This window comes from Pipra filicauda, unplaced genomic scaffold (assembly GCF_003945595.2).
Source record: "Pipra filicauda isolate LSUMZ 115617 unplaced genomic scaffold, ASM394559v2 scaffold3_size10097308_pilon, whole genome shotgun sequence".
Classification (NCBI taxonomy): Eukaryota; Metazoa; Chordata; class Aves; order Passeriformes; family Pipridae; genus Pipra; species Pipra filicauda.
The window spans coordinates 8,432,219-8,452,873 of record NW_024104532.1 but is presented as its reverse complement, the minus strand read 5'-3'; the positions used below and the strand labels follow the sequence as shown (position 1 = coordinate 8,452,873).

The 20,655-nt window shown below is 40.5% G+C and overlaps 1 protein-coding gene across 3 annotated transcripts in view; it reads left to right on the top strand.

The window, feature by feature from the left end:
* The window catches only part of SLIT3 (slit guidance ligand 3), a 479,094-nt gene that overhangs the window by 385,907 nt on the left and 72,532 nt on the right, over positions 1–20,655 (top strand). For all 3 annotated transcript variants that reach the window (XM_027722165.2, XM_027722164.2, XM_039385199.1), the window contains 5 exons: positions 5,586–5,654; positions 6,738–6,809; positions 6,992–7,063; positions 14,057–14,128; positions 18,484–18,647. In XM_027722165.2, coding sequence (XP_027577966.2) covers positions 5,586–5,654; positions 6,738–6,809; positions 6,992–7,063; positions 14,057–14,128; positions 18,484–18,647 — 449 coding nt within the window. The remainder of the gene's footprint in view (positions 1–5,585; positions 5,655–6,737; positions 6,810–6,991; positions 7,064–14,056; positions 14,129–18,483; positions 18,648–20,655) is intronic.

The following is a 20,655-nucleotide window of genomic DNA, read 5'->3' as shown; positions in this document are numbered from 1 at the left end:
TCTTATCTGACAGCATCCAGCTGCTTTTATGGACCTACAGCAAATAATATTTTGCACTGGGGAAAAACACTGGAGGCAATTATGTGGACGGCGTGTGCACAAGCTGTAACATAATGAGTGTGGTGTGTTTTAGAATAAATATGTACTCATCATGTCATCTGTAGGCTCCAAATGTTGTCATGACACTGAGCTATAGGATTGCACTGGTGGGATTGTTAGGAAAACCTGCATCCATAGATCATTGTTAGTGATTGTTTTTCTTTCCATTTATATTAGTACATACTAATATTTGCGTTACTTTGGCCATTTCTCTTTCTCTCCTCACAAACCTTCCCTCTCCTATTTCTGTTTCTTGTTCTTACAAGGTTTCTGTGCTTGACACATCAGTTTTCATGTCTACCTGGAGGTATTTACCACCAATCTCAACCTTCCTTTCCATCTCCAGAGGCGCTTGTGATTTCTTTTGACTTGTGACTAAAAACAGTGGCTTGTACTGGGCCATGAAAATTGGTGCCATAAATATTCTCAGAGCAGTTAGTTATGATACATGTAGAATGTTGTAAGAGTTTAGTACCATTTTTCAGTTTGCCTGTGCTGCTGCTGATCAAAGGGAAACTCTGGAGTGAGATATCTGATGAAAATCATCTGCTTGAGAATGCAAATGCTCTTGCTTGTCTGGAAATCCACTGTTTTACACACTGACCCTTAACACGGGCTTCAGTGAATTTTCCTGTGATAATAAAGGAGAGAAACAATTTAGATCAAAGCTTAGGCTTACCTGGTCCTGTGTCACGAGAGGTTTTACACCCTGCTTAATTCTGTGTGGAGGGAGATTCTCCTGTTGAGAGAAGGGATAGCTCTGTAGAGGATATTTTAGTTACAGATGAAATACAGGACTTAATCTGCATTTCAAATCTGATAGTTTAGAAAAAGTAAATGGTAGCAATAGTATCAAATAACATGTTCAATGACTGGTGAAGTTTGAGTAAATACGAGAAACGTGACATTAGCACTAATAGAGACTAAAAGTATGTTTAACTTTAGAGCCTTCACTTTCCTCAAACACCCCTATGTTTCTGTGTGTCAGATATGTAGGTTGTGATCTGTACAGCAAATACAGCAAAATCTGGAGTCCAAATTTGCCACAGCTTAAGAAAGTTCAAGGTCCAGGTTCATACCCAGATCCACACTTGAATTTCGGTTCTTCTCAAGAAACTGTAATTGAAGCTCTTAAAAGTCGTGCTTTGTGGATGTTTCGTCTTTCACAGCCCAATTCTTTTCTAGATCACTGTTTTTAGGACCTTAAACTTGACTCAAAATGTTAGGATATTTGGTATCTGCATCAAAAAATTTCAGAGTGTAACTTAATTTTATAGCTTCATAAGATTGTCAAGCATCATCTTTTTTTGTGTGATGTAGCATTCTATATGAAATAAATAAGGAAATTAAAGGGAAGGCTTTGTGCCTTTTCAATTACTGCCTGAGAACTGATTTTTCTCTCTCCAGTTTCTTCTCTTAGCACAGATTGCCACTGTGAGCTTGACTTTATGGCTGAGTAGACATTTCAGTACAAAAAGGAGTCCAAGTGATTCAAATTGTTACATGATGCTTTGGCACCTTGTGCTGGTTATATCACCTCCAATCCAAGTGGTTTCAGTACAAAAATAGACCAGTTGGAAAAAGAACAGCTGTCATCTTTTATGCATAGCTTTAAATTTTTTATGTGCAATGTTAGTGTGTGTGAAAGGTGCTGGATGAGCCCTGGGGCCATTCCCACAGTGCCAACCATCCTGGCCACTTACCCATCTCCAGCCATGTTTTCCAAGAAGCTTTTCCAGGTAGGAGGGAGGTGGCTTTCTGTGAGAACTGAACACATATTTTGGTGGGTTTTTTGGTTTGGTTTGGTTTGGGTTGGGTTTTTTTCAATTTTTTCTTTGGTAATTTCTTGTTGTCATCATTGAGACTTGAGGATTCCCAGCAGCATTCACAGGGTAAAAAACCAATTTCCAATCTGATATTTAAACTAGTGTCTAAAAACTTCAGGAAGCAAATGAGGTTGTTTTGGATACTAGTCAGTGTCTGTATTAAGGCAACTGACGCTCACTCTTGACTCTGTATATTAATAAATTGACTCCAAGCATTAAAATTAAACATAGATTTTTCATTCATACCAGAATTTCTCTTTGCATATCAGATGCCATGGACATCATCTTCCTTTGGCTAAGGACTGGAAAGAATTTAAAATGTAATCTTCCCTCTACATCCCTCTTTTATGGATATTTTGTTTTGTTTAGGCAGGGGGTCTCTAGCTTCATACGTGGTATTTTATTTGTATATATGTACCCATATACAAGTTTTGTAACTCTCTCTGCCCGTTCACCCTCAGGGATAATTCTGTTACTCACTGTGTTCAGCTTCCAACCCTTTTGCAGCCCCCATCCATCATGTTCAGCCCAGCAAGGTGGGGAGCTGCTGCCCCTGCACCCCCCAGCTCTGACAGGGACCTTTACTTGCAGCCATTGGTTTCTTCAAATATTGCAGCTCAGATCCTCCTGATTCTTGGCAAGCTCTTATACCCTCAAAGCTCTGTTTTGTTTTGTTTTTTTTTCTTCAAATTCTCTGCATTTAAATGTGCTTTCAGAATGAAATGCTTAGAAACTGCTGCCATGCTTTGGATAATGTGGTGAGAGGTTTAACAGTGGTGAATTGTTCTTATGTGTGCACGAAAAGTGTGTTATTGGTACTTTTTCTGAGTAAAATTGTGTTTGTTCAGAAACTATACCACTGGTATAAGTATTGCAGTTTTCTGCTAGCACATTTATATAACCATCAAATTGCTGCAGTGCAAATCCAGAGCTATTCAAAGCAGATCTTCTGTAGGAGTTTAACTCCAGGGGTCTGCATGTCTATGTTAGTCTGAGTCATAAAGAACTGGATTAAAATGTGCACCCTTGACTTTTGATTGCAGCAGAAAGCAAAATAGGAGGGGAAAAAACCTTGGCTCACTACCATCAGTTTGTTTAAATTGCAGGCTGTTTCTTATTGAGATCAACAAGAGAATATCCTGAAAATATGTTTCTGAAGATTTCAACATATTGCAAAAACTGAGTCTCCTTTCTTAAACGAAAGTCATATATAACTTCCAAATACATAATACATGACCTGCTTTTGATTTCCTTTGGAAATCCTTTGGATTTTACATTTGAAATAAAGGCTGGAACCTTGACCTATCCTCTTGCGTGGGTTTGGGATTTGTGATTTTCTGGGATGAAGGAGAAGGCACAGGCTCCCCGTGACTTGCTGCGTCCATAGCAGAGCGTGACTGGGGGAATGAGACATGGCTTGCCCTGTGTAAACAGTAACACATGGGGCTGATCCGAGGATCTACATAACAATTTATGGTGTGAGTTCACCAAAGAACTCTGTTTTCAAAATAATTTATGACAAATTTAGCCAAAATGGAGCAAGTGACTTTACACTTGCTGACTGTGGATGTCCATGGGAGGTGTGAGTGTGGCACAGCGAACCCATACTCTGGTTGGTGACAGTCTTTGTCAGCAGAGCAGCTGTCCCTGCTTTTAACTGTTGGATGTGCAACTCTGTCGCTCAGATCATTGTCAGTGGGGAGATTAATTTGTGCAGTAGGCTTTTTTCATTGAGAAAGAAATTTGCTTTTGGTGAAAAAGTCCAGAAGCCAGTAGTCCTGCCTTGCCCAGCCTAATCCTGGCAGGAATTAGGAGAGCTGCAGTGCATGAGCTAAGGTAACTCTGCCTGATGGCATCCTGTGCACAGGCAGGAGGGATAACTGTGAGGCTGGTTGGAGTAGTTCAGTTGGAGAAGTTCAGTTGAAAAGAGATCTGAAGCAGCAGCAAAGGGTGAGAGGGTGTTATGCTGAAATAGAAGGGGGGGGGAATGATGTGACAGTTATAAAATGTATTATGCAAGAAATTCTGTTAGTGTTTATAGGCTTTTATTTTTAAATGATGTAAAAATAAAGTTTGTGGGAAAATTTTCTTGGATTTAGTTTACACAAGTATCTCTGTGTTGTTACAGTTAATGTAGAGGGGGAACATACAGCACAATAATAATCTATTATAATTGTTGTTTGCTGTAGTAAAAGTAGAATAAGGAGGTCTGTTGCCAAAGAAAAGGAAATTGTATGTGTGGAATAAAAATTCTTAACATAATTATCAGATTCTGTTTTCAGCAGCAGAGGCAGCACATTAAGTGTTCTGATGTCTGTGGGTTGCATTTCCTGGCTACACTTGATTATATTTCAAAACATGCCACATCAATTGCATTGTCTGTCTATCTTGGAAAAAATCCCACAAAGTATCTTGCAAGGAAGGGAAATATCATTTCATCTTTTATCCCCACCTGTGAGGGAAAAATCCCTTCCTCCTACACGGTGCTTTCTGAGAAGCTTGGTTTTGTTTCCCAGGTAGATGTGGCTTCTGGCAGATGTCTGGAGGATGCCCTTGGCAGTGCCATGGCACCACAGCAGTCACTTTCCACTGGAGACTTATCCCTTTGATATCCTCCAGGGATGCAGTTTCACCTAAAAGCCAAAGTTAAGGAAAAAACTCCAGCTCTGTCTCTAGTTTATTGTAATAAACAGGAACCCCCCACACCCAATTGCTACCACAGGTCAGCTGTGGAGTCTGGAGTACCCATACTCTCGTCTGGGCAAACTTTTTGAAAGTATTGTATTTGTTCAGGGTTTTTCTCTTGGTTACTCACTGATCGTGTTTCTTCAGTGGAGAAAAACTGCAAAATGCAGGCCCTGTGTGCCTGTGTGAGGACATGGGATTATCCCCAAGGCTTTAGCCCTACTGTGCATGTAAATACATAGAGACATAATCAATGGTGTCTCAAACAATTTTCATGCTGGAAACACAAGATATTTTATTAAACACACTTAGTGCCTGTAGGAGGAACCTCTATTCAAAGAGAGCTTGGTCTTTACTCTTGAATTTACACCAAGTTTTCTTCCTGTACCAGCACACTGTGAACAGGAAAGGTGAGGAGGGTGTATGTGCCATAGACAGAATTGCTGTGATGGATGTGGCATCAAACTTGTGGATGTTTCTGTTGACACTGGAATAAGTGGGACTTTTTGCAGCACAGAGATGTGGCAGTGCAGCTCCTCTTCCCTTTCTGGCTGTACAAGGAACTTACCCTCACGAGGCAAACCTTCCCTAACAGGGTCAGGGAGCAGTCAGTGCTGTTACACGAACTTGTTAAAGGTAACTTTAAGTTCAGGGCACAAGCCATGCAGTTTTTCTCCCTTCCTTCAGTTGCTGTCATAGGAGAACCAAATGGTCATTTCTGTTTGCTGTAGGCCAGAGATCCTTTATTCGCTTCCAAGTCTTAAAACAAATAAAATAAATCAATAAACTGCTGTCGTGCTTTGCATGTGGGGTAATTCACTTATAAAGGGAAAACTGCTAGAGTTCCAAAGCAATGAATCAAAGGTAATTTCATTAGTGACTGACTTTATATTTTCCTCATTCATGGTGCCGATTGAGTGACACAAGTTCTTGTTAGTATGTGTTTGTGTAATTGTCAAATCTGACTTTTTTCAGATACTTGGAAGGAAATCATCTGCCTGCTGTGCCAAAGGGGCTCTCTGCCTTCAGACACCTGACACTGATGTAAGAAACACGTGGTTTCAATGGCAAGAACATTACATGACTCTTTCTGCACTGTGCTGTGGGTGGAACATAAATAATTAGTATTTGGGGAGGGGGGTGAAAAAAACCCACAAAACCCCCAAACCTTCTGTAATTTGAATTTGGAAAGAATTTCACAGTGACCACTGCTGCCAGTAAGTGTTCATAAAGAGTGAGGTGCCTGAGAAGCCCCTTGCTCTGAAGGAGCTCACAGCCCCTGCGAGAGGACCGAACTCACCCAGGCTGCTGCAGTTTCACTTGGCAGATTTATCTGTGCAGAGCTGTAAAGGTCATTAACAGAGGAGATGCATTAATTTGTGCTAGGTGAGGCAGTATTTCTAACGCTAAGGCAGTGATAATTTGCATAGCTGTTTGTGCTATGAAGTGTCACGGAGACAGAGGCGCAGCTAGTCTCTGTTCAGTAAAGTGCTGCCTGAAATACAGAGGAGTGAAATTCCCTGCCCAAACCATTTATCAGAAATTTTCAAATGCTGTTGGAATCAGCTGTGCAGGTACTCAAGTCAAAATGGGCAGAACAACCTCAGACAAAAACAACATGGAGGAAAAACTGGAATCCTCTATTTTAAGAGAGCTTTTTATTTGGCAACATCTCTAATTTTGGGTTTTTTTTAAGGCAGACCAACAACAAAACAAAATGTTCTGGTTGAGCCTAAAAGGACTTTTTAAAATGAAAAATGAAATTTTGTTCTAGTAGCTGTCAGTGTGAAGAGCATATGGAAATTGTGTGCCTGGAATAGATTGCAAAGCAAGTGGGGACAGTAAATATTCAGTGCTGCTTGCATCCTTTATTGATTTATCCTTCTTCATTGAATGTTATATGCTGGAAATAAGTCTTATTATTCTGAATCTGAGGCTTTTCAGGGGAGTCTGATCCGCTTTTCTTTAGACCTTATTCAGAGTTGGTTAAAAAATACAACAGTTGATAAAATGTGACTTTTCAATTGCTTCAAGCATTTTGCTGTTCATATATTATGTAATCCTTTAAAAAAGCCTTATATCTCAATTCATACATGCAAATGATATTTTCTCTTTGTGTTTCCTCAGTGATTTGAGCAACAACAGCATCAGTGTGTTGGCCAATCACACCTTCAGCAACATGACCCAGTTATCAACCCTGTAAGTGGCCCGAAGTTTTGTATCAGTTTTAATTGCTTTTCAGACACCATCTTAGGTGTTGAGCAATTAGTGTATATCTTGTTAGCTAAACGTGTGGCTTTCCATGCTTCTCTGTGGTTGAATTGGAAGTGAAATGATCGAAGACATGCAGTGTTGTAACTCTGCTCTCTCTCCTTCTCCAGCATCCTGAGTTACAACAGACTTCGCTGCATCCCCGTCCACGCCTTCAACGGGCTCCGGTCCCTGCGAGTGCTGTAAGTTCCAACCCTCCCATGAGCTGAACTGCAGCTTATTAGGATGCACTTGATGGCAGGGAGGGTTTTAATGAGCAGGTGGCTTTCACTTCATCCAGTATTCATGAATACTTTCACGCAGTGAGCTCCAGTGTACTTGCACTTAGGTGCAGTGTGTCCAGTAATGACTAGAGCAGGTAAGTGCTAAACTTTTAGTGAAGCAATTTGCATATTTGCAGGACGAATTACTTTTCTCTGATAGTTCAGGGATAGGAACTATCATGAAAACAGGCCTCCAAAAGACTACATTGAGTCTTGTCTCTTCTGCTCGAACAGTGTTTTACTGCCCCACAGGAAAGGGCTTTTCTCTTTGTCTGTAAAAACTTGATCATCTTTCACAGTGTAAGTTTCCATTGGATGCTTCAGCAAGAGCATCTTCATGGAAAACCTGGGCATTTTCAGAATATTTCCTATTGATTGAGATTTAGGCAGGCAGGCTTTTACATAAAAGAATGCAATCTGAGGGGAAGTGAGAAGCCCCCACACTAAAACACTGAGTAAGTCAGTGGCTGGGCACCAGTGGTGTTGAGATGCCTGTCTGAAATATTTTTGAGTTGTGAATGCAATTTCACCTCATATTGACTGTGGCACACTCAGGGATACCCATGTGTGGGTTATTTCTTGGGAGGTCCTTTTCTGCACTCTTTCTTTCCAATGTAGCTGCTTTCAGCAGCTTTCTGGATTGAACAATTTGCTTACAATCTCTTCTGGAAGTCATCTTTATGTCTCCAGTCTCTAGAGTGTGGGGCTGTTCCTTTCAGCAAGCAGCCCCTTCCCAGCTTTCCTTAGGCATCTACTGAACTGATTCCTGCTTCCATGTTGTATTTACTGCCTCTCTCTTGCCATCAGAAACAAACCCCAGACTGGGTTTGCTCAGTTGCTTTGGTGGACGTGCCCCATGTGAAGCTGTAAGGACAAGGTGGAGAAGCCACCTTCCTTCCTCCTCGTGGCACAGAAACATGAGTGGGTCACCACAACTTGCACAGTAACTCAAGGGAATAAATTAAATAGCTTATCTGTGCTGAAATTACTCAATGTGCTGAAGGAGAATGGGCTTTGAACCCTGAAAGGCCAGGACATGAGGAGTTGAAGAGTATGTCCTGAGCGCTTTGAAACTTCACATTAATATTTCCTGGTTTGTTTTTTTTTTGAAAAAGTTAGATGTCATTCACATGCAAAAGCATGTGTTAATTAAAAGAGCAATGGGTGCTGTGCAGTGACTCCATAAATGTGGAATCAGAGGGTCGGCACGGGCAGCCCTGTGACTGTGGCAGCGCTGCTTGGCCGAGACCTTTCCCTGTGGTTTCAGTGGTAAAACAGATATCTGAGTTTCAGCCTCCTAAATTATGAGGCAGCTCTGGATTCCCAGTTTTCATTAGTAAAAACAAGAAAGATACGTGATTTGGATTTGTTGCTTTAAGTTTGGCTTGGGAGCCTGATTTCTAGCGCACCAGGATGGTCACATTTGAGCTGTTACATGAGACCTGAAATTCAGCCACAGATTAATATACTCTGTTTCATGGCCAAATAAATTATTCCATATGGAGCTGTCTTCTGGCCCGCTTCTGATATGCAAGCTAGCTTGATTAAAGCTAGTGTGGGGCTCTCTGCCCCGAATTACAGTGTAGATAAACCATGCCTCCCTCTTTCCAATAGCTACAATTTGTCTTTTCACTTCTGTCCTTGCAGGCCACATATGGACAGAAACAAAGGGCAGTATTTTAATAACAACTGTTATCTTTTGGCTTTTTTAAATGATTTGCTAGTCAAACTGAAAAAATGTCTTCCTCCTTCAAGGGAGAAACCCCCCCACTGTCTTGCACAGAGCAGTGAAATGAAGCCTAAGTGGGAACTCTCTACCTCTGCTCTCTGCATTTGGAAGCCTCCAGATTGATTTGATTTATTATGGCCCACAAAACTCTGGTATCAGCTACAACTTCTGCCACGTGTCATCAGTGTTGTTACTAAAAATCAATTCTCCAAAGAGAAAGTGGTTTCCAAGCGACAGTATGAAATCTGTTATTGTCAGTTATTTATTATCCACGCTCTCGGGGGAACTTAAAGAGAAAACATCAGCAAAACAATTTCCACATTTTTTGTAATACAAAGAATGCAGGGATCTCATTACCTTTGGCTGTGCATGCCTTTGAAGGTAGCAGACCCTTCTCATGCAGACTTCTGTCTGCCAAGTTATGTTCTCTTTACTTTTTGCCTCTAGAGTAAATACAGTAAATATGTCTTTGAAAATCAGAATAATCATACATGTATGATGCAATTGGTCTTTGACAGATATTTCATCCTGTCCTCCCTCTCTTACACTTTTCAGCACAATCCCAGTCGAGAAAACTGCAGAGTCAACATGTTTGTGTTTAAGCCTTAATATCTATCAGTGTTTACACAACCAGGCCTTTAATCTCAGTCTTCACATGGTTTATCCACAATGGCAGCCTGAGTGTGCTGGGGACCACACGACACAGTCTGGAGAATTCTTTTAATAAGCAGAAGTTGATATCAGGAAGTTTTTGTGCCAAAGCTATTACAGTGAAAAATTGTGGGTTTGTTTTTCAGTTCATTTGTCCAAAGCTAGTCTTCTCAGAAATTAAATGTAAACAGATTAAGAAAGCTGAGATTGAGACAAATTTTAAATATTGTAACTTCCTGGAAGACCTGAACAGATTATTTTAAAGATTATTTTTATTGTGTAATCACATACTTTTATATGGGATTCAGTTAAGAGGCAAAGACCAGAAATCAAAATACTTTCTCAGGTCACTAAATAATTTTCCATATTATATTTAGGGGGGGAAAAAGGATAAAATGAGCTACTGGATATTCTACTAAGATGAGATATTCTACTTTTGCTGAAAGCTGATGGTTATTTACTGCAGTTCAGAGCTCAATCAAACAGTAATACATGTGATGATAAAGCTCCCACTAATACTCTTTGGGCAAACCATTGGAACTGGTGTTTGCAGTACGCTTTCATTGCTGGATGCTGCACTGATTTGACCTAATGCAAATATGTGGCTGGTTTATTATTATTATTATTATTATTATTATTGTTATTATTATTGTTGTTATTATTATTATTATTATTTTGCATCACAGAATGGCTGCTTGCACTTATCCATCATCATGGCTGGGCTTCGCGAATGAAGCGTGTTGGTGGCTAAAAAGGCCAATACAAGATAGACATGTCCCGTTGCAAAAGGCACAGCAGAAAGACTCCTTAGGTGGTAAATTCTGAAAGGCACGATTCTTTCTGCGTTGCCTTTTCTCCTCGAGGGTGATCCTGCGTGTGTTCTCAAAGGCATCAGCAGCGTTATAGATGGGGTGTCTCCAGGCCTCTCGGTTGGAGGCCGGAGTAGACCAGTTATGATGATCAATATGGCCAAGGCTGAGATGTTGTTTCAGGGAGTCCTTGTATCTTCTCTTTGGGGCTCCTCTCATGCGGCAGCTGGTGGCAAGTTCACCATAGAGCAGGATCTTAGGGAGGCGGTGGTTGGTCCTTCATCCTGGAGACGCAGCTGTGTTCTCAGCAACATGGCCTCAGTACTTGTGACTGCTGCTTGTTCTAGAACAGATGTGTTGGTCACATCATCTGACCAGTGGATGTTTAGGATTGTGCAGAGACAGCATTGATGGAAGCGTTCTAGGAGTCACGGGTGGTGGTGGTAAATGACCCATGATTTGGATCTGTATAAGAGAGTAGACAGCACTATGGCTCTGTAAACACTGATCTTTGTACTTTTCTTCAAGTGTTTATTTCACCAAACTCTTTTATGAAGCTTTCCAAAAGCACTGTATGCCTTTGGTCTATCTCCCCATCAATCTTACCATCCGAGGAGATGAGGCTGCCTAGGTAATTAAACTGCTGGACTGAATTGAGCACTGATTCACCAATGGTGATATGGGGATGATGGAAGACTTCCTGAGGTGCAGGTTGATGGAGAACTTCTGTTTTCTTTAAGCTGACTTCCAACCCAAAGAGCTCAGCAGCGTCTGGAAAGCAGGATGTTAAACGCTGCAGAGCTGCTTCTGTGTAGGTGACAAGGGCGGCATCATCAGCATAGAGCAGCTCCTGGACAAGATGGTTTAAGGTGCTTGTTCTAGAACAGATGTGTTGGTCACATAGTCTGACCAGTGGATGTTTAGGATTGTGCGGAGGCAGCGTTGATGGAAGTGTTCTAGGAGTCGCACGTGGTGGCGGTAGATGACCCATGATTCGGACCCATATAAAAGAGTAGACAGCACTATGGCTCTGTAAGCACTGATCTTTGCACTTATCCAGATGACCTGTAAAAGCTCTGCAGTTGTGAGCATGGAGAAGTGACACTGAGGCTTCCCACTGTCCCTGACATCTGAGCTGTGCCGGGTCCTGCAGGGTTTAGCATCCCTCAGGGTTCACTGTCGGTGTTTGCCCCGATGGGATGTGGCTCTGTGAGCTCGGCCAAGCCTTTGGCCACGTTTGTCTTCACTGAAAACACATCCCCTCTGTGTCTCCAGTAACCCAATGCTGTGGACAATGGGCTGGCAGGCAGGACGTGGGAAGGGTTAGTGAAAGAAAAACAACCAAAAAACCCCAGCCCTAAAGGATATGCTGAATTCATTTCCCTCCCTGAAGACAAAGGAATAAATTAGTGAGATTAAGTTTTGACTTCAAGAATTAGTGTGTTTTGTTACTCTGTCCTCCAGATGAGATCCATATCACCTTAAATCCACACCCCTGCTGCTTACCAGTGTTTAGACAAGAGGATTGCTAGAAGTTCTGCTTTTGAGGGAGAACACACACATCAGTGTGTGGGCTTTAACTGTCCTAGGGTTAAAGATTTTATTTGGTCATTTGCTTATAAGGATTTTTGATATAAAAATGAGCTCCTGTTGGTGATTCAAGAGGAAAAAGATTTTATTGCACTATTGAATTATCTTACCATTGTTTATTATTGTGAGTTTTAAGTTTGTTAGCATTTGTCATTTCATTTTAGCTGCCTGGGTGATGATGTTGCTGTAATTTTTTTACTAAAATGCAGGCATTTGCATCCATGTGTTTGAGATATGTAATAAAGCCAGTCATTTTAATTTTTTTTTTATTTTTGCTGGGATTGTCTTCTTTCTGATAAATGGTTATGTCATTCTTCAGCTTCTCTTGGAAGAGTTTCCAGTACACCTAGGAAAGAAAACCTACACAGAATAAACACAACTAATACAACATGAAGAGAAATATTAAGTTCTGCTGTCTGTTCACAGAGAATCATCTTGCAGATCTTTAAACTGTTTAAAAGATCAGAAATTAGGAATGGCTGCTTATTTAAATGTGCTCACATTACTGAAGTCTGAAGGAAGGAATATTTTGATGACAAGGCCTGATCTTGCATCCTCATACCAGCAAAAACACTCCTTATTTAATAGCTGTGGGGGTTGTCTCAGTCAGTTGGTCATTCTGTAGAGAATTAGAGAGTATGTTTTATCTGGAGTTACTGTGTGGGAGCTCAAATCCTTCCTGTTCCTGGTCAGATTAATTGCTTGGAGATCCATCCTTTTATATGCCAAGTTATTACTAATAGCCAAAACCAAGGTGTGCTTAAAAGAAAATTTTGGAATCAGGATGTTGGGAGGGGAAGCTTTTGGCATACTGGCAGTGAGAACTGGAGAGAGGTGCCAGCAGGATAACTCTGCTGCAGTTTTTGTGGGTTTATGCTCTGTAGAAAAGCTTTGCAGCACAGTGAGATAGAAAATGCAGCTGCAATGAGCTGTGAAACGTGATTGTGGTGACTTTGCTTGTGCTCACATAGGTCACAGACCCAGGGAGACAGGACAAGGGGGATCTTCCCCTGGCAAATTTGGCTTTCCTTGCTGTGTGTACTGACATAAGGCAGGGTGTAAAGGTAGAATTCGTAACAGTTATAAGGCATCATGGAGATCCTGGTGCAGTTTATAGTGGTGTTAGGGAAGGAAGGATGCAAAAAGAGATGCTTTTGGTTTCATTTGGCGCTGTTGTGTTTTTCTGTGGGTCTAGATTTGGGTTGTTCTAAATAAACTTAGTGTTTCAAGAATATGCACACTCACAGAAAATAGAAAGTGTGATTGCATTGTCAACAAATTAGCAGGTAAGTTAGAAAATAAATGACTCGAGGGCAAGAGCTGCTACAAAACTGACACATAGCAGCCTTCTGTTTTCCAGCCTCCTCTGCCATGTCTGGAGCAGTGACAGTAATTCCCATTTATGCTTCCTTATGTAACCCACACATAAATGTATTTCTTAGAAAAGAGGTAAAGTGGATGCTTAAATTGCCCTGGAAACAGGGGAGAACTCTTTCACAAGGGTCCTGAAAACCCTGCTAGAAAAATGTTAGTTTCTTTGCACAGGGTGAATAATGTCCTAAAACAACTAATTTCAAGTACTTTCCTTGGTAGCACAAATGTACTTGTCAAATGGGTTTTAAAAACACCACACATAGAAGTATTTCCTACTGTAAGAATGGGAAACTAGAACAGGAGAGCACAGCCATATTTGCCCTCGGGGACCCTTGCCCTCTCCTAGGATCTCTCTGAAGTCAATATTTAATTTAACTTTCACAGTTCTTATTTTCCCTGTTCTGTTTTTTGCCGTGTTTCTGGCTAATGGGATTCCATAAGAGAACACAGGTCTGTATGTGGGGGTCTGCTTGTCATCAATACACTTTTAATGCCATAAATAGTATGTCACCTCTTTAATTTACAGCCACAGTCACCAACGATTCTGATCGTACCATTGTTTTAAATGCCAGCATCTAGAAGTAGAAGTAATAATGCATAAAGTGCGGAAACTCAAGAGTTGTGAAGCTCATAAAAACTCTCGAAGAAACAAAATTAAATACCCTTTTTAAGCATTAATCCTTTTACTTGTGTAGTAAAGGGAGCAGGGAGCAGACAAAATACTGTGGTTTGCTACCTTCCTGCTTCTCTCTCTTCTAGGACACTCCATGGAAACGATATTTCCAGTGTTCCTGAAGGTTCCTTCAATGACCTGGTATCCCTGTCCCATCTGTAAGTACTTCTGCTTGGGTTCATCTGTTTGATTGATGGCTTCAGATTTATAAAACACTGCATATTATTACCAGTGTAGGATTGTGTAGCTCTTCTGTTTTTCCTGCTCACTTTTCATATTGTGCTCTGGATATTCATAGTGCATCTGTTCAAAAGAAACAAAAAAATACTAGAACGTGTTGTTATTAGTTACAAAAATATTTTCTTAAGGAAAACCAAATGAGCAAGTGTGACAGTTTCCTTCTCTGTGGGCTTTGTGTTTAAGGTTTTCTTTCAGCATTGTTGATGTGAAATGCAGAGTGTGTTATGGTCTGAGAGTGAGACAGGAAACCTCCCACAAAGAGCAAATATTAAGCAAATGTGAATTCTTCCCTTAATAAGTGTCATATGTTTTGCATACCGGAATGTTGTCAGTATATGAACTTGTTGATGAATCACTACTTCAGACACATCTATTTAATCACGTGGAAATTGGTCATTTCACAGCATTAATACTTCATTCCATAATTTGTAAAAATTATTAGACATTTCAGGAAGTTACTGTTGTCCTGGTGGAGGTCCAGGATATTTTTAAATGCAGTTCAATTGATGAAAGAACTGTACAGACAAATAGCTGCAATGGCTACAAACTAAACCTGAAGTGTTACAGTTGGTGCCAAAAAAGTGACCAGACAGTGCTTTTTCAGTGAGATAGTGTATGATACTTCTCATTATTAAACAATACATGTAAAGGAAAGGTGATTTTGTGTAACATGTTTCTTTATTAGTGTCCTCAAGTTATCAGAGGGTTGGGCAGCTCTTGGTCCCTGTGGGAAGTGACCAGTTTCACAGGTTGATGTGGATGTTTTCTGCTCTGCTGCTGATGGACACACACACACTACTATATCTATCTATTATCTCTTTGCAACCTCCAGCATGCCCTCCAGAACAGTTCCCTGAACACAAGATTCAGTTTGAATTGACATATTTTCTGTATAGAAGGTATATCCTCAGACTGTGTCTTTCTGTGTGGCAGCTTTCTGCCTCTCTTTCTCTCTGGGCAATGAAAAATAAAAATATCTCAGATTGGTAGGGACAGAAATCACGTGAGCAATCTGGGCAACTTGAGCTGAGAAATAACCCTCTTCATTTCCAGCTTACACCTTGATATAATTTGTTTTACACAAAGTGTATTTGTTTTTCTCATTCCCAGTATAGTCAAGTCATTTTTGTGTGTTGTTTAGACTGAGCTGAAGCCCTGCACCTCCTTTTGGAAGTGCAATAACACCTTCCATATTGGGAATCTGGCTTCTGGGGGTATTTTTAGAATAAGAGATAAACATATCGTGCCCCATTTGTTTGGATTTCCCTCGGGGTTCACTTTAAATGAAGTGCAGACACAGTTTTCCTGGGTAAACTGGTCACCTTAGGGAGTGATAAAACCCCCTTTGGCCCAACACAATCTCTGCAGTCTATCTGTTTGGATATATGTGCTGCCAGAAATGTAAAATACACAAAGCTCAAATGAACAGTAATAAATAGGATCCATAAAATAAATAAGACCTGTCTGGGGTGTAATTTGCACAGTTGAACAGTTGAATTTTACAGTGCAATTGTGCTCTCTGGTTTCTTAAAGGGGATCCTGAAACTTTTAGCAACGACGACGAATTTGTTCTTCACATGCCAGAGGAAGCTGTGCTTACTCAAACCAAGTCATACATAATTGAAAATAAATGCATTTTGAGCCCTTCCTCATATGTAGGTCTTCAAGGAAAGAGCATACACTTGGAGTCAGTTTGAAAATTATCCAAGGAGTTGCTATTCATTGACCTCTTAAAGCAGGGGAGAAGAAAATTTTATCCTAAATGTTCCAGCTGTGTGTGCAAGGGTGGGATAGGTGCTCTGGCAGGAGAGAGGTGAGTTACCAGGGTTTTGAGCCTGGGCCTCCTGTGTCAGGACAATTAACCTTTAGAATTGCAAAGAGGTGTTTGTGTTGCACAGACAAAACTTTTGGGTTTAGTCAGAGTCTTTCGTAACAGCTTTAAGTTGGTCTGTAACTGGAAGAACAAAATCTAGATACTTCCCTCACTTTCTCCATAGCTCTTTAAAGAAAATGTTCACCACATTTCCTTTACACTGTAACCATCTGTAATGCAAATATTATAACAAAGGTTTGTATGTGCTATACACACACTGCTTTTGCTTACTATTTATTGCTTTATTTACTTGAACCACGCAATTGTCTATTTAAGCCACAACTCTACTAACTTTTTTAGTCCATAATAAAAACAGCACTCCTGGAGGAGGATCAAGTGTAATATTATTTAATATCGACCCAAAGTCCATTGGGGTGGAACTGAGACCTTCTGAGTTAGGTCAGTTCCTGCACTTGTCCTCACCACTCACAGCTCTTCAACACCCAGTGTCCCAAACACTGCCCACACATAAACTGACCCCCTGGTAATCCAGGGATTCCACAAACCCTTTGTAACAGGTGCTGGGTACAGCAGGTATTTCCAACATATTTCCTGTGAACAGCTCAGATTCCTAACCCTGTTGAATCATCTCATCTTTACTCAAATTTACATTAATTACCTATAAAAATAACCCGTCCCCTTCTTTGTTTCTTTTCCCCCCACATCATTGTGAATGGATTTATTTTAATGGACTTCACTGAGTTGCCTCGAAACAAAATAAGTGTCTGAACAGAAATAACCTGCCCAGCATTTTGAAAATGCTGCTGGTGGTGTTTCACTACAGCACAAGATATTTTTACCTTCTGGAAATAATTTGCTGTAATGTGCAAAGAAATTGAGAGAATATGTTAGAACTCATGAATGAAAATACAAAAATTCACTGGAGTTTCTAGAAATGAAAAAAGAAACAGAAAACCACCAAAAGCCAGCCAAAAAAAAGCCAAAAAAACCCCCCAGCAAAGCACGAACTACAACCAGAAGAACAGGAGGATACATATAATATTTTCTGCAGTTGTCAACAGTGTTATTGGTAATAATTTCTAGTGTCTATAGAGCAGTTCTATTTCTAATGTAGTTTATAAATATTAATTGACATGGTAACTAGCTTTCTGTTGTCTTCCCAGTCTCATTTTATATATGGCAGTTGCTTAATGCTAAAGTTAATTTCTCAGTCCAGCTTTCACTGCTGCATTTTATTTGACCTTGGACAAGTGAGCCAGTTGATCACAGTTACAGGGTCAAAAAGTCAACCCAGTAGTTTTTTTCCATTGCAAGGAATGGATTTCCAGGAGGAGTGGATGGATATTTTTTAATGCTGTGTTGCAGTACACATTTAATTTTGATGAATGAGGCCCAGACAGGGTTTGAACCTCTGAACTCTCATTATGAATCTGTCTAGGGCACAGTGGGTTCATTAGTCACTCCAGTAGAAATGTATCAACAAATTTACTGAGGTTTCTATCTTAATATCCTGCCTGATATGTTTTTATTTGAAAGAAGCTTGAGTTTAAAGTACCACCTTAAAAATAGTTTATAGCATATGCAGAAATTTTAAAGTCTAAAACCCAGTTTGAATTACTGGTTTCTTTACTATCTCTTGCCTGTGCTAATCTTTATTTAGTTCATTTTCTTCCCATGGCAATTCAGGTGTTTTTACAGCTAAAGTCTTATGTTTGCTTTGAGCAAAATAAATTCAGACTTTCAACATGCATTTCTTCACACTTTCAAAAATCAGTTGGTTTTAAACTGACTTTTTTGAAGTCTGGACTCTGTAATTGACTGATTGCCTGAAAAGACACTTCTTTTAAGAGAAAGAGAAGTATAAATGAGTCAAGGCAGCACCTGAATTTAAGGTTAAAAGGTTTGTTTTCTTTCAGATAGATGTCCATAAAAATAAAGAAGTTCTGAGAATTATCATTTCACTATATAAACATATCTTCTTCAGCTATATGACCTAACTCAAATGATGGGTTAAGCAGCAAATGTGTTTTCAAAGCCATAAATAAACTTAGCAGGTTGCAGTTCTGAAAACTGAGTTATCCTCTGTGTGTGTGTGTGTGTGTTTCATCTGGAGAGGAGTCACTAACCTGAGTCATCAGATCCAAACTGAATTACACAACTCACTGCTTGAATATGCTCAGGAAGGACAAAGAATTAAATAAAGGAAACCAACGTGATAAATTTTATGAAAGCAATGTCTGGTGGCATTGCTGGAGCACAGCTGTTTAAAAAAGGGATTTCTCGTTAGGTATTTTTACACCTTCCCTACCCAGTGATGAGAGCGCTTCCCGAAGACTCGTCAGATCTTTGCCGTAGGAATGTAGGACGAAACGTGCCTCGGTGAGGTCAGAGCCGTTGTCTTTGCCAAATAACCTCTGCTGATTGTTCTACCCCCCCCAGGGCCCTGGGCACCAACCCCCTGCACTGCGACTGCCACCTGCGCTGGCTCTCGGAGTGGGTGAAGGCGGGGTACAAGGAGCCCGGCATCGCCCGCTGCAGCGGCCCCGAGGCCATGGTGGACAGGCTGCTGCTCACCACCCCCACCCACCACTTCCAGTGCAAAGGTAGGAGCCATCCCAGAGCTGCCTGCCCTGTCCTGCTGCCTTCCCTCACACACACGGCTTCATTTTTGTACTCTTGGGTTCAGAGTGCGTCTGAGGGCGCGTCGGGTTTGATTTCGCTTTCTGAGCCATCGCGTTCCTTCCATTTTGCGTTTCCACACGGTGCAGTTAGAGCAGATGAGAAATAGCTACGTTTCCTCCACTGGAAGGAAAGCCAGGGAACCTCACAACATATATATATATTCCTGTTGCTCACACCAGATTATACAGTGGCACATTAGCACATAAGGTGTTAGAACTTATTGGAGCAAATAGATCGGTTTTGGCCTATGGCATACCCCAGAAAACTTGGGTAACATAAGTTATTTAAAAATATAGAGCGCTCTATTTATCATATACATGCACTTGAAAATTGAGAAACTGAGAATTCTTCTAGAAAGCGTTTAGCAAAAGCACATTTTAATTTTCACATCTGCAAACTGTTCTCATCAGCTCTGATTCAGAAGCTGTAGATTGTGGAAAACTTTTCATGTTTGAATGGGGTGTACATTCATTCAGGGGAGGGTTGAGGTGCAGCTATGAACCATTAGGGTACTCAGTGTTGCTGCAGTAGAGAGCAGTCAGACAACTAAAAAGGAGCTCACTGTTTTATAGATAAAGTATCTCATTAGTGAATGAAGATTTGGACGTACCTCTGTGTTCTCATTGTAAAACAAAAAGTTTAGGAGGTTTGCTTAGGTTACCAGCAAGTACTTGAAGGTGGAGGTGTATTTATAGTGGAAAAGATGGCTCAGTGGCCTCTCTTAGAAATGGAAATGAGGGCATAAAGCCAGTTTTTATGTGTCTCAGAGTGCCATGCACATTTACAGTACTGCTTGGCAGGGTGATTTTATAGATGCCGGGATTAAACTGCTGAACAAACAAATAATGGTGTTGAGGTGGGTTTAGAACACAGGTTCCCAAGGCTGAGCTGAATTTTATGTCCTTTCAGATATATCTTTAATAACTGTAACCTTATCATTTAATTACTTTGAAATTTCAGTCTCAGAACTATCAGAACTCTGACTGTAATTATCAAACTACAACCTTTACAACGGTCTCTCAGACCTGAAGTACAAATACACCCTAAGTACTAAAAATACCAAATAATGCATTGTTCCCATGAAGTGAACCACAGAAAATAATTGCATTTATGTATTAAACAGGATCTGTAAATTAATTCAGAAAGAGAAGCTAGATGTTTTCTTTATTCTGAAACCAAGATATATCAATAGTTACGTTCACTCTCTCCCAAAACTAAACAAGCAGTTCTTAGGCTAGAGATAAGTCTGTTATCCAGGATATTAAAAGTAGCTCTATGCTTTTTATGTAAATATTGTTTTGGTCCACTAGAAAGCTGCTGGACTTTCTGATATCCCAAAATGAGACTTTCTGCTATCTCCATGGCTTGCTTTATCTGAAGAGAAAAGGAGAAAAAAGTGTTGATTTGGAGCTGGTCTTTGGGCAAGAAGAAACTGTTGATGGTGTTGGATAAGTGGCAGTAGAGTCCAAGAAGCTCCAAGCCCTAGAAAAATTCACCTTTGCTCGTCACAATACATACATTTTGAAAAACAGTGCATGATTTGGTAGTCTTACCGCACCCATTTCCCATGTGCATGTTTAAGACTCATGTCTGGGTGCACGTGCAGCTCCAGTTCTGGAGCTTTAGGGAGTGCTGAACCCTCCATATCCCTCAGTCACTGTGGCAGGAGTTGGCCCATCCTGAGCTGGGTACTTTGAGATGCAGTGTAAGGGTCATGCACAGGTGTCCTCTGTGACCTCCAGGAACTTTTACATTAAAAAAAAAAAAAAGTAGTTTAACTTATTCTTGTTAAAAGTATGTTTTTAGCCTGTGACTGAGCAGGAGGTTATGTCTCAGCAGAGCCAAGAAAATAAAAGTGTGTAATGTGCAAGTCATGCAAACTCAGCTCTGTTTTTTATTAACTTGCCCTCCGAGCTATGCAGTAGAGGA